Consider the following 15487-nt stretch of genomic DNA (forward strand, 5'->3'; position numbering starts at 1 on the left):
ATATTAATTTAACCGTATAATGTCGTCAATAATTGTAAATAGATAGTCATAGAGAAATAATTTGATTTAGATTTTGTTTGATGAAAATTTCCATTTTATATTAGTATTTTTCTTCATTCCGATAGAAGAAATAAACGTTGTGTTGACTTTAGTGGCTATTGCTTATGTTAATTAAATTTTGAAAAAAAATAATTTTCCTGGCTCACCTAAATTTGTCTACAGTTCTAAAAATATGTGTGATACCAATATAATATAATTGCAATTTACAATCATTTAATAGTGCTATTGATATATTTTAATACAAATTAATTTTATATACACTTTTATTACCTATATCATTTTAAATTATATAATTTAATATCATATTATCATCATCATCTAAATATTTTAATATATTTTTACTCTTTGTATTTGTCCACTTTACTGCATATAATATAGATAGGTACTACTTGTATGTATAGAAATATTGTTTTTAACGGGTTGTAATACTTGGACAATGCTTATTTATGACTTATGTTCATATTTATTATTCATTACACAAGATGGAACACTTACATACCATAACAGCGGTTCCACTTATACACTCATTTGAAAACACTCAGAACTTACAGAACGCTATGTCTTGCCAGAGGTTCTTATAGTGTACAGACTTGTCAATTTTGAACTCTAGGATCAAAAACATACCATCAAATTATAAATCATGAAACCAACAATACATTACATTGGTTATACGTGTATGTAGTACTTACACACATCTGTCAATTGCTCAGTTGTGAATTAACTGTTGTATCTCCAAGCATTCTTGTCCAAGTAAATACATTGTTTTCTATTAACTTATATTTAACTACGATAGTAGCCAGTAGGTATCTATACTATTGTTAAAAGTGGACATACAACACAAATTAAATATAAATTAATATTTTGTGTTTTAATAAATTTGTATTTCATATCGGGTACCTAGGTACATGATAATAACATGATATATTATTATTTCAAACTAACTCTAAGTGTATAACAATTAATATTAAATTATACTAGCAATGTTTTTTATGCAAAACTCAATATACATTTTAAGCTGTAGTATGACACATATGTTTAACAGAATATTAGATTTATATACTTTTTGACAAATTGAAGCCATATCTTTTCATTATAAGTTTTATTATTTTAACTTATTATCACTTTTCATTGTTTCTCTACGACTAACTACTTTTAAGTAGGTATTAAATTTAATTAGCTCATCCTAAATGTATTCATGTGTTGCCATAAACTTTCTTTGGTAGGTAGTAGGTACCTAGTAGATTTTAATAGTAATTTTCAGTTTTTTTTTTATTTAAAAATCAAACAAATAACAGATTAAGGTAAATATTTTAGGGAGCAATTCTTTAATCAAATACCAAATATGATTTATTTTTATTATTGTCAATGTCCAAGGTTTTAATACTGTAAACAGTGAAAATGTACTTTCCTATAAGTTTTACGACATTTGACAAGTTATAACTTATTAACCCTAGGCAATTTTCAATTATTAATTATACTAACAATTTAATTTATTTTTATTAGTATTATGGTAATGTTTAAAAAGAGCAGGTGTTATATGTGCTATTAAATTATGTCACAGAGTAAAGGAAGAAATTATGCTCAATCACATAGTACCAAAGTACAAATTAAATGCTTAGCGTGTAACAAGTATTACTGTCTTAAGTGTTTTTTCAAAAATCATAAAATCACAAAGTAATTGACAGAAAAACACAATACAAAAAGATTATGAATTTTTCTGTTATTTTGATCTAATTATTTTTTATTATGTCTTAAAATATTAAATACACTGTTATTGTTTGTTATTATCATTCTTATTACTTAAGTTGTCTTAGTCTCCCGATTGTTTTTATATATAATGTTACTATTCATCATAAAAAGTTAAAAGTTTTGTTTTTCATATAATTATGTTTTTATCATATAAATGTTTTGTTATAATTATGCAATTTATAGGAATAAAGGCAACATAAATTGTATGCACATTGTTTTTATTTAATTCCTTTATAACTCAAATAATGTATTTGATGCAATAAATAAATACCTATTTGAGATTTAAAAAAAAAGTTTTCAAGTTAAGTTTTTTGTTTGTAATATCATTTTTATCATAAAAAAGTTACATTTATGCTTTTTATTTTGAAATTTATAGGATAAAAGACTAAAAAACCAGAGATTGTTTTCATATTATTATATTGTTCCTTATTGTTCAAATAATGTATTATTTTATAAAATAAATAAATATTTAAGTCTCAATTAAAGTGCTTTTTCATAATGAGATTTAGTTTGAGATCTCAGGCTGATGGTCAAAACATTAATTTTTCAAATGGTGACATCCTACGGCCATGAGATCTAATTTGAGATCTCGGCTTATATTAAGTTATAACCTAAAAAAATGTTTTAGCAAAACAATTATGAATGTAAGTAAAAGTTTTGAATAAAATCAAACAATGTTTTGTCCAAAAAAAAATTTGAGTAAACCTATGAAAAACCACGTGGCGGTGAGGACAAAGTTTAGTGAGATCTCGTAAGAGATCTCATGCGGTCAACGTGTTAATAAAAAATCAATGGGAAAATATAGCTATACTTAAAAATCTGCAATATACTTCTAAATTATAATTCAAACCGTGCTTATAATATTACCAATATCAGCAATCTGACCATCCGCGTTCAGGGTTTCGTAGACATAGAAACGACTACGATCGGAAATCAGAAAATGCGTGTATTGCAAAAGAAATCGTCTTACGTGGGCGTATAATAATGATTGACGGTTATTGAACAGTGAATAGATTCAAAGTTTTTAATAATATAATATTATGATTTGAAATTACTAACCAAGTCGGTGTCCGCGAAGCACGCCGCGATGGAACATTATTGGTGACTGGTGGAAGGTGTTTGAGTGTATGGACTGCTGACTGTTCGAGCCTTTGAGGTACCACCACCACCGCCGCACCAGCAATCCGACATTCCGATGCCCAACAAGGGTTAAGCCTACGCTGATTCCGGAGGGAGTGAGGCTGCGGCGGCTATGTCATTACTCATTGACTATCGTTATTGTGATCTAAGACGAATGTTTAGCTGTAGGAGTGTACGGACAATACGACGTATTTTTATGGTGACAATGGATGAATGAGGAGACGGCCCGACGGGTCTCACGCATTCGGCACGTTCTTGCCTTCTTGGAAACAGCTGCAGCTGTTGTGTACAAGACACAAAATACCCGTTTCATTGTTTGAATAAATATAAAAACTCGCCGACTTGTCGTTACCAGTGGCGCAACTAAGGGGGGTGGGGGTTATGACCCCCCTGAAATTTTTTTTGATGTTTTTGCAATGCATGAACTAACTTCTTATATTATGGTTCATGATTTTAGATATATTATAATAGTCTGCGCTACAACCGTGATTCGTTTGTATTATTATAGATAACAATGATATAAAGCCCGCCGCACACGACACTTTTTTTGGTGCTGGTTCACGTATGGGGAGCTGTGTCGCTGTGATGGCAACATTGATGGATTCGGTGATTGAAAATGACGTCACTGCTTGCTCCGTTGCGTGAACGCGGGCTGGACTTCGGTGATAGATCATGTGCGTGATAGTTTGAACAATTTATGCAGCAACCAATCAGAAAATAGAATTTTGTCACGTGGGCCAACAACAGCGTTTTCGATTACGCCGTGGTGATATTATTATACTGATAAGTGTCAAGTGATAATATATTAAATATTACTATAATAATTAATAATATCTAGTCTTTAAATTTTTAAAAGCACAAGTTTGAAGTGTGAACTGTGTAGTTAGTTCCAGTTGCTACCTTACTTAATACTTATAATTACCGTAAATAAATTTACAAGTAAAAGATGCAGACACAAAAACCTGAAAAGTGGTCGAATGACCAAATAGAGTTGTTGATTGATGCATATAAGGAAGAGCTCTGCTTATTAGCAACAAATCTGGCCACATATCACAATAAGCATTTAAGGGCAGATGCCATGGAACGTGTATGTAAAGCTGTGACAAGCTTAAGGCCATTAACAAATACATAAGAATGTTCAACAAAATTCCACAACCTACGAAACCAATTCAACATTGAAAATGCCAAAGTTAAAGCATCATTCAAAAGCGGGACTGGTACTGATGACGTAAGTATTTTTAGCAAGTTTTGTATTTAGGGTATTTTATATACATTTATAATGATTAAACAGAAATTACAAATAAATACATTACACTCGACATTACACTATGATGTAATTGTAATGTATGTATTTTTTTTTATATAGGTACCTAATGACTAATGGGATAATGTATATTTATAATAAGAAAATTAATACATTTGGTCCATATAAAATATATAATAATATATATACTATTAAGTTATAGTTATACATAAACATACATATCACATTCACATACATTAACATGCATTAAGTTATTACTACACTAAGGCTTTGGAGAATGAACGCTCTACGCTACAACTAGAAATTGGAATAGTCACTTATATAGCTAATTACATATATAAATTTAAAAAACAACTGGTTAAATTAGCTAAACAAAACATTTCAAACATTTTTTTAGTACTTTCAATGTTTTTAATTGCTCTTTGATCATTCTGAGTTTCATTTAAATCATCATAGGTACTAATATATTATAAATCAAAAAAAATATAGGTAATATTAAACTTTTTAAGATTTACAATCTTATAAAGTACTATAGTATTTGAATACTTTTTAATTACTTAAATACGCGTATTTTGCATACTTTACGTTTACATACTTACTATTACATTACTCTTTTTACTTAAGTACCTAACCTATATAATAAGCCACTAGTATTCTGTACTTGAATACTTTTAAAATGTATCTTTTACAAGGCCTGATTATGAAATATACTACACTTGGTTAAAATTGAAACTCATACAAGTATACAACTATACTAATATATCTGTACCCTGTCTTCAGTAAGGTAATATTAGGTATATTTTGCCTTTTTAATTAGCTCCTATAACTTCCAAGCCATATTAATCACCAAGATTTTTAATTCACCATAGTCCCAAAAACTTCTGAACCTATTATCATGGTCATATTATTATATCCTTAGTAGTAACTGTGATCTATAGACTATAGTATTCATAATTAATGATATTACAGTATTACACAGTTAAAACTTATATCTACTTATTATTTCAGATTTACAAACCATCCTTATGGTATTATGAAAAGCTTTTATTTTTGGATCCATATGTTACACCTCGTAAAAGCCGGAATTTGATGGAAAACGAAGTAAAAAAACCAGATTTACCATGTGAGGTAATTATTCTATCAAGAACATTGGGATTCAAATTAGTATTTTTATTGTCCTTTAGTTAAATACTCAAATGTCTGTTTGTTTCAGAATACTAATATAATATACACATTAGAAGAAATTAGTAATCAAAGTTTGGAGTTTGGAGATAATGAGTTAATCCAAGAAATATTTGTGCCAGACGACAGGGACCCACAAACTGATGAAGAATTTGCAGCAAGTTCTTCCCAACATTTTACACTTCCTAGCCATATCAGCCCACCACTATCAACACCATCAACATCTTCAACAAGCAATTCAAATAGCCACCCTAAAAAAAAGTTTCGTTACAATCCGATTGATGACGAATATGCAAGTGCCATTAATCATCTTGCAGAGTCAATGAGTCAACCGATTACCATTAACAGTACAGATATTATTAGGAATACACCGACTCCATCATCAGACTCAATTGATACATTTGTAGTATTTATAGGATCACTACTTAGAACCATAAAAAATGAAGGTATAAAGCTGGAAGCAATGAACAGTATTACCCAAACTGCATTTGATGCAAAATCAAAAGACATTAACAATGATGTTTAACTTGTTGATTAAACTGGTACTTTTGCGTACTCTGATTTTTTATTATATTATTATTATTTTTGTGACCTTCATAAGACTGAAGAAAGAGTTAATTTATTATTTCTTTTATTTTCTTTTATTATATTATTATTATTATTATTTTTGTGAACTTCATAAGACTGAAGAAAGAGTTAATTTATTATTTCTTTTATTTTCTTTTATTATATTATTATTATTATTATTTTTGTGAACTTCATAAGACTGAAGAAAGAGTTCATTTATAATTTATATTATTTTTATTAAAGATATTTAGTAGGATATTTAACTATGGTATTAAGTTGTTACATTTGCATACACTGATTTTTATTATATTATTATTATTATTATTTTTTTTTGTGAACTTTATAAGACTGAAGAAATAGTAAGACAACTATACAATATTTTTAAACTTATATTTACTACAATATTTTAAAACTTCACGTCACTACCGATTGCCCATTTCTATTGCAGTATATTGGAAGGGTACTGCACCTGCAGTATTGAAATACTCGCAAAACTTATCACGGATCTCTAAGGCGTTATTACAGCTACGATTACCAGTCTGTTGCTCCAAACCATACTGATGTTCAGATAACTGTTCTTCATGTTTGTATTAAAATTGTTTGAAATTCTATAGTTGTTAGGTACATACCATTGATGGGAGTTTTTCTTGGTGATGAGGTAATTATGTAAAAGCACACAAGCATGATTAATTGTTTCAACCCTGTCACAAGTTGTTCATGTGAGAGAAATTTTCCAAGCTTAACATTGTAAAGTCAAAACTTCGGGCTAGTATGAATCAAGAGCGTCTTGACAACTATAACACAGTGGCTTCAATGGCTAAATCATTCTGACAGAGCAGATATTTTTATTAACTTCAATAAAACATCACAATTATTTACTACAATCCCTGCCACAAGTTGTTCATGTGAGAGAGCTTTTTCCAAGCTTAACATTGTAAAGTCAAAACTTCGGGCTAGTATGAATCAAGAGCGTCTTGACAGCTTACTTTTTATGAGTATTGAACAAGAAGTATGCACAAAAATTGATTATGGGGAAATAATCGAAGAATTCAAGACATTAGTTCAAGGAAATCGACGATTAGTCTTATAACTATGTGTTTGGTGGTTTAGTGTACCTATTATATGTAGTAATGTGTAATTCTGTATAAATATAGTCTTTTTTTATTTTAACCGTAATATTGCCATAAAACCATAACATAAACTGAGTACCTACCTACAAGAAAAAATTGTGCCGCACCTATACAAAATCTCTGCGCACGCCTATGACATGTATGAAACATATTATAATCTGTGTTACTGTTGTATTATATTTAATTGACATAATTATTATAATAAAATTAATTTTTATTGTGATATGTAACTATGTCCATTTATTTGTTTAAAATTCCCTACTAATATTGTACCGAACTCGAAAAAAAAATTGTAAGATTTTCTGTAGACCAATTCATTACCTCATGATAAAGTAACTGAAAACCAGTTTGAAACTAATCGAAAAACATCACTTAATAAAATGGATGTTTTGAAAAGTCCATTTTGATAAACTATGTTTTTACATAGGTAGTGTGAATATGAGTTATAATTATTAATGTATTTATATAAAGTTAATATGTTTACATAGAATGTGCAAATCAGTTAAGTATTTAAAATATTTCCTTTTAATTCTAACCATGTGAAATGTCTTTAGCTTTATCTTTTTTATATCTACAAAATGTAAAAAATATTAATTCTGTTGTGGACAGCTGCTCAATATTTTGAAACATCATTAAGTATACATTTATATGATATAGATCGGGAATATTGACAATTAAGAAATGTTGATTTTAGTTTTGACCTAGAGCTACTTGAATTTTGGAAAATTGTGGTACATTTGGATGGTAATACAAATGTTATGTTTCTTTTTTTGAGTAAATTCATTAACTTCGTAAGTTCTTAATTAAACTACTCCAAGCAGTGCGTGTACCGTTAAAGCGGGATACTTTGCTCCAGAGGTTAAACATTGCTCCAAAAAAAATATATATTGATATCAATCGTCGCACATTACGATTTTGTGATAAGCGATTGTAGTTTTTTTTATCTTGTTGTTATTTTCATGACAAATGTTTTGAAACGTTTCAAACATCAACCTGTCAGTTTGCCTCCAAGGTGTATGTCGTGATAAGAGTTGTTATCAAAAACAAAAAAAATCGCAACGGAAAAGTTGTCCAAAATCTACAAGATTGAAATTTAATATCCAGGTAAAATGTATTTTAATTAGTAACATACCTTCTGAACTTCAAAAACATATATAGTTTATTACAATTTTATTGTTATTTTTAAATATTTATCTGTATTTTGATAAATAAACCAAAAATCATAAAATTTCATGTAACTTTGCTCCAAACATTTTTTTGTATTTACTATTTTATTTTATTTTAGCATGCCTAACAAGTACAAACGAACAGTGGGTTCAAGGCCCTATAAAAACTATTCAGAACACACATTGAAACGTTGTTTACTTGCTGTGAAGACCAAACAAATGACTCAACGAGAAGCTGAAAAAGCCTTCAAAATTCCTCGGCGAACAATCATTAACAAATTAAAAGCCCATCATGTACAACCTGTGGGACGTCCCACTGTATTTACTGAACAAGAGGAGAACAATTTTGTTGGAAACATTCATGTTATGAGTGAATATGGCTTTCCTATTGATAAGACTGATCTTAAATTTATTATTAAGTCATATTTGGACAGAAATGGTAGGCATGTTAAATTTTTTAAAAACAATCTACCTGGTCGTACATGGACAGATAATTTCATTGAACGTCACAAAACCTTAAGTGTTCGCTTAGCTTCTAATATTAAAAGGTCAAGGGCCTCTGTAAATGCCGAAACCTTAACAGAGTATATAAATAATTTAAAAATAACTCTTTCTGATGTTTATCCACAAAATATATATAATTATGATGAGACCAACCTAACGGATAACCCTGGGCAAAAAAAAGTTCTTGTAAAAAGAGGATCAAAGTATCCTGAACGAATATGTAACACCTCAAAAGTCAGCATTAGCTTAATGATATGTGGGAATGCTGTTGTTGACATTCTTCCTCCATACGTTGTGTATAAAGCTAAAGGTCTTTGGGAGAATTGGACGGAGCATGGACCCAAAGGCTGCCGCTATAATGCCACAACTTCTGGATGGTTTGATGCAAATATTTTTACAGATTGGTTTAATATTACACTACTTCGCCATTTAAAAAAAAAAACAGGTAAAAAAGTTGTAATTGGGGACAACTTATCATCCCATTTAACACCTGAAGTCAATGAGAAGTGTAAAGAAAATGATATATCGTCGGCTTCGTGGCAAAACCTCCAAAGTCGAAAAAATTGATTTTTTTTTTTTTTTTCGTTGGATGCACTGTATTTTTGTGCTCATTTTGATACCGCGAAAACTAATTTATGATAAATATTTCATATGATAACATACAAAATATAAAACTCGTATCTCAATAGACAAAAGTAAAACCACGTAAGTCGACTTACGAGGTTTTGCTTTTGCCAGCTTTATCAAAATACAGAATAATAAAATAATAACTGAATTTTTAATTCTCCCTAACCTAACCAGAGTCCAGAATATTGTTTTAATAACGTAGGTAATTTATTAAATGTGAAGTTTTTATTTAAAATATTCATGTACTTAGCATATTAATTATATTTAATAATACATTAGTATTCAGTCATGTCTTTACTGGGAGATGATGATATTTTAGATTTCTTAAATGAATTTGATGATACTATTAATGACTTAAGTGTTGAAGAAACAGGTGATCTGAATAACTGTGATTTGTTAAGTGTTTCTGATGGTCCTATTGCTGAAGGTAATTTACTAGATTAATAATATTAATATATTTTATAAGCTAAAATATTCATTGTTTTAATATTAATTGTATTATACTTAATTAAATAATATAGGATTAGAAACTGACTGTAGTGAAAATGTTTCGGATGGTAAAAATGCTGATGAAATAAGTACTCTGAATAACTTGTTAAGTTTATCTAATGTTCCCATTATTGAAGGTAATATATTTTTGTAAATTAAAATATTTAGTTTTCTAATTAGGTATTTATAAGGTTATAAATTAAATACATAGGGTTAGAAACTGAAATTAGTGACAATAACCCTCACCCTGTCAAGGCAAAAAGAAAATTACATTTTCAAACTGGTGATGAATTAGACTGGATGAAAAACAAGAACAAACTTTTAAGAATGAAAGGAAAAGATTATAAGGGATTGAAGAAAAATAAAGACAATAAATTTGTATTATCTGAAAATAAATCTGCCAGAAAAATGGGGCCAAGGTGTGATTCCACATTCTGTAAAAAAAATGTAGTTAAGAGAAAATGTTTTACTATCAAAGACGATGATAGGGAACAATTATTTAAATCATTTTGGGATAATATGACATGGTGTGAACGTAAAACTTATGTGTCAGCTCTATGTCAGATACACCCTACTAAAGTTAATAAAACAGGAACTAATATTTCTAGACGGGCAGATACAATTTCATATTTTTTAAACATTAATAATGAAAAATTACAAGTCTGTAAAAAAATGTTCCTACAAACACTTTGTTTGAATGAGTGGTCAGTCAGGAATTGGATTACTAAATCTTCATCTGGTACAGGAATACATATAAGTCCTAAAATTATAAAAAAGAAAAAGGAAGTTGGAAGATTATCTGGTGGAAAAGATGAATTGATGAATTTTTTCAATAAATTGCCAATATTACCATCTCACTATTGTAGATCCAGTTCTAAAAAATTTTATCTAGAATCATTGTTTGAATCAAAGACTGCCTTGTATAATGCCTATAAATCTGAATTAGCCCAAACCAGAAAGAAGGTAATTTGTAAAACTGACTTTTTTCAAGAATTTGATAAAAGGAATCTTGCTTTATATTCACCCAAGAAAGATTGTTGTGATCTTTGTGAGGGGTTTAAATATGGTCACATCTCTCAAGCTGATTATGATATTCATCAAAATCGAAAAACCGAAGCAAGAGATGCTAAAAATTTAAGTAAAGAGTTTGCCATAAATAACCCTAATAAATATGCTTCATTAACTATGGATGTCCAAGCTGTCAAATTAGCACCCTTTATTAGAGCCTCATCTATGTACTATAAGACAAAACTTTGTGTGCATAATTTTACTGTTTTTAATCAGGCTACTGCAGACGTTTGTTGTTATTTGTGGGATGAAACAAATGGTGGTCTAGAGGCATCTGTTTTTGCTACTATGGTTTTAGATTATCTAAGCAATATGATTGAGAATACTCCCACTTTATGTAATATCTCACTATTTAGCGATGGTTGTGGATATCAAAATAGAAATTCTATACTTTCAAATGCCTTGTTAAAGTTTGCAATAGACCAAAATGTTACAGTTACACAAAACTTTCTTGAAAAAGGACACACACAGATGGAAGTTGATAGTGTTCATCATACCATAGAAATGAAATTAAAAAAAAGAGAAATTCATTTACCAACGGATTATATCAATGTTTGTAAGGATGCCCGTATTAAGATTCCTTATAGGGTTAAATATTTAGAATTTTCATGTTTTAATGATTATTCACCAGTTAAATACTATACCTCAATTAGACCAGGTTCATCTAAAGGTGATCCTACAGTTACAGATATCAGATGTCTTAAATATAAACCTGACTCATTTATACAGTACAAATTAATGTATGATGATGAATGGAAGGATTTACCCCACAGAAACAAAAAAATTGGCACATTCCAAGTAAAAAGGTTGTATAAGGATAGGATAAAAATTAAAAATGAGAAATTTGAACACCTACAACAGCTCAAGAGTGTCCTACCGAAACATACCTGGCAATATTATGATAATGTACCTCATAATATTACAAGCAGTAAAACTAAAAAATTCTGAAGTTGTAATTTGATCTAGTTTTTAAGTAATTAAAGATTTTTAAATTGTATTATTAATAACATACTAAAGGGTTAAAAATTATTTGTTGAGTTTGCTAAGATTTGTTGAATATTTTATTTTATTTAAATGTGATAATTATTATAATCAAGTCTGACACTTTTTTTTTATCTTTAAACATTAAAAGTTGCTTTTTTTAATATAATTTGTTTGAGATTTTAAAATAGTGATATTACAATAGTCTGAAATTAGGCATGTTATGTTCTTGAATAAGCTTACAGTTGTGATTTATTTTTTAATAAAGTGATATTATGATAAAATATGAATTATAAAAATGTTTTCCTTAAAAAAGTTACAGTAAAACCTCGTATCTCAAAATTTCGTAAAATCAAAAACTCGTAAGTCAAATTTCTATTATACAAAATAAAAAAATAATCTTTTTCTTCATTGAATTAAATCGACAATATAATTAATTAACATAATATAAAAAAAAAATATGTAATTGTGAAATATATAACCCTACCACAGTTTTTTGCTCCTCCTGAAAAGTTTGATAAAAGTGACTTCAGAGGTTTTGCCACGAAGCCGACGATATACTTTGTGTGCCTACCACCCAACAGCACGCATCTCACGCAGCCATTAGATGTTGCACTATTTCATCCCATGAAAATGGCATGGAGAAAAATACTTGGGGAATGGAAAGGAACAACTAATGGCTTAAAAAATCTAATCCTACAAAAGCAGTCATTTCCAGGATTATTAAAAAAACTTTTGTATGTATTGGAACCAACATTAAAAACTACATTACAAAATAGATTTAGGAAGTGTGGTATATTTCCTTGTGGAGTTGAAGAATTATTGAATAGACTTCCTAATGCTTTAAATGCAAGTTCTAGTGTTGATGAATCATTTATTGAACATTTAAAAGTTAAAAGAGCAGAAACCACACAGCCTACAACAAAAAGGAAAAAAATTTAAGTTCCTGCAGGAACAAGTTATGCACATGTTGATGATGAGTTATCAGACATTGATGCTAATATAAGTGCAGAAGCCATACTAATCAATACTAATAGTGAATCGAGTTCAGTATATGATATAGATGATTGCCCAGTGACCAGTGATGGAAAATATGCTGTAAATAATTTTGTGATTGTGAATTATCTTAATAATATGTACCCGGGTCTAATAACTAGTATTGATGTAGATGGTGCCATTGTCAAATCTATGGAAAAAACTAAGGCATTTTATAAATGGCCAATTAAGGAAGATACAATGTTCTACAAGTGGAGTGATATTTTAATGAAAATAAAACCACCAGTGTTTGTGAGACGAGGATACTTTAAAGTTGTAGAGTTGGATGAATATACCACTTAATTATGTGATAATAATATAAAATTCATAAGTCTGATAATGTTATTTATATTGTTTAAAAAATTATTTATATTTTCAATATTATCATTACCTATTATGGTAATTATAAGAGACTGTTAACTTATAAATGTCTTAAAGTTTGCTATTGTTTTTTTGTTTAAAATATATTGAAAAAAGTCTTTCAATAAACTAAGAAAAGAAATAAAAATAGTTTTTATTGTTAAAAAAGTTATTTTTGTATTGTTAATGTTATGTTATTATTACCTATTATAAAGAGACTGTTAAGTTATAATTTTGTTAAAAAGTAATATTGTTCTGTTTACTATTGTAATTTTGTTTAAATATATATATTGAAAAAAGTCTTTCAATAAACTGAAAAAAAAAATAGTTTTTATTATTATATTATGTATAGGTTCAAATAAGTTAAAACACAGGTACTAAACATTGCACCAAAAGAAATTATATACATTAAAGTAAGGTAATTGTAATCATGGTGCAATGCCACCTGCAATGTATTTTAACTTTGCTCCAAAATTTTGGGAAAAAATAAGTAAGTCACTAGTACAAAAATCGGATTTTTTTTTAATTGTTCTTACCCTTCAACATGTATACATATAAAACAACACGAACTGGTAATTTTTATCTTTGTTATTGAAGCTATAATATAGGTTTAAACTTAAAAAGTAATAAATTTGGAGCAAAGTATCCCGCTTTTACGGTATTAAAAGATTTTTTTCTTATATTAACTTAAATGAAACTTAAGTACGCAATAGGCTATCAACAGAATTGTTAATTAGCATTTAGCAATCAAAAAATATTTTAAATTCTCAACAATCTTGCTACTATTTAAAATTGATAATGCTATGATAAAAAAAAACATAACAGTTCTATGTACAAATTTTAAAAATTGCTGAAATCCTCTTAAGTATAGTGTTATACAACAAAACAACAAAAAAGGATTAATAATTGTTAATATTTTGTATTGTTTTCAATTTGTTGTCTTGTTATGATATTATGTTATTTATTATTAATACAAATGTATTTCAGCTAAAAAAATATATTTTTTGTTATAAACAATGGTTTGTTTAGTTTATAAATATTGTTATGAATAAGTATTATTAAACATAGAAAATAAGCAAGGATGTAATAGTTAGTAAACAATTAAGAAATGTAGTATTTATAAAACAAGTAGAATTACAGAATTAAATAATGATTGTAAATTAGAATAAACAGGTACAATCCCGAAACTGTAAGTAAGCACTTTTTATATAGGAGGGATCGTCCTAATTAAATTTAGATATAAGGAACAGAAAGATTGAAAGCCGGGAAGTGAAGAATGGAGATAGTGCATTGCCCGTATATATTCAACTCAATAAACTTTATAACTGAATAGATATGTGTTTGTTACTTTATTTAAAAATCTATATTCAAACTCTACAAGTACGAGGCTACGGTCAACCGAATCGTAACAATATTATTTATGTTCTATATTATAAACTATAAAGGATAAGTTCTTTGATGTACTCATAAGACTGACGTGTTAACGTTAACCTAGTTTATTATTATATATTTCAGATTAGATAGATTTATATAAAATGCACTTTTAAGACTGCTAAATATTGTTCTATTGTAATATTTGGAACTTTTCTACTTTACCGGACACCCTTTTTTTTGCGATTTTTTTTGGGGGACTTTGTCATATTTTTGACGAAAAAAATTATGGTGAAATCAGAATTTGGGGCTCGGACTTAGTTTCGAAGTTATCGGTGAATGAAGTTGGCTATTTTAAGTTCACTGTCCCTATCATAAAGATTGATGTTTTTGTTTTTGAAACTTGTGCTTTTATGGAGATTACGGTGCGAGGTTATCCACTTTATCAGGTAATTAAAAACGAAAATATCCCTCGATCTGCTATCCAAATCCACCTAAGTTAAATTAAAAATGTATATTTGTACATTTTTCGCGGGATACTTGGCCAAACACATGTTTACCAAACACTATTGGATCTACAATTTAGATCCGACAGCTGAGTTTTTCAAAAACGCCGGTAGACTGTACCATAAAGATAACGAAAATGTTATATTTAATGACGGCCGCGGCGGTGACGACGACGGCAACGACGAAGAATTGTAGAATTATAAGAATTGTACTTAGTTGATAGTGAATAAAAATTAAAATAGTTGAAAAAATTTGTTGTGCATAGAAAGTGCACAATCTGTTTTCAT

General features: G+C 28.6%; 2 protein-coding genes across 3 annotated transcripts; both read left to right on the forward strand.

Annotated features, from left to right (window-relative positions):
* Nucleotides 1-2893: 2893 nt before the first annotated feature.
* LOC132935570 (uncharacterized) lies at nt 2894-7492 on the forward strand. 2 transcript variants are annotated; one of them, XM_061002165.1, is made up of 3 exons: nt 2894-4177; nt 5222-5341; nt 5427-7492. In XM_061002165.1, exons 2-3 carry the CDS (start codon nt 5303-5305, stop codon nt 5919-5921), a joined length of 534 nt encoding a protein of 177 aa, XP_060858148.1. In that variant the 5' UTR covers nt 2894-4177; nt 5222-5302; the 3' UTR covers nt 5922-7492. The 2 variants fall into 2 exon arrangements, with proteins under 2 accessions (XP_060858148.1, XP_060858147.1); XM_061002164.1 differs by lacking the exon at nt 2894-4177 and having other exon boundaries at nt 4292-5341.
* An 886-nt stretch (nt 7493-8378) lies between these two features.
* Nucleotides 8379-9329, forward strand: LOC132937424 (uncharacterized). The gene has a single exon (XM_061004244.1). The coding sequence runs from the start codon at nt 8379-8381 to the stop codon at nt 9327-9329; it is 951 nt and encodes a 316-aa protein (XP_060860227.1).
* Nucleotides 9330-15487: the final 6158 nt, after the last annotated feature.

Source organism: Metopolophium dirhodum, chromosome 1 (genome assembly GCF_019925205.1).
Source record: "Metopolophium dirhodum isolate CAU chromosome 1, ASM1992520v1, whole genome shotgun sequence".
Lineage (NCBI taxonomy): Eukaryota > Metazoa > Arthropoda > Insecta > Hemiptera > Aphididae > Metopolophium > Metopolophium dirhodum.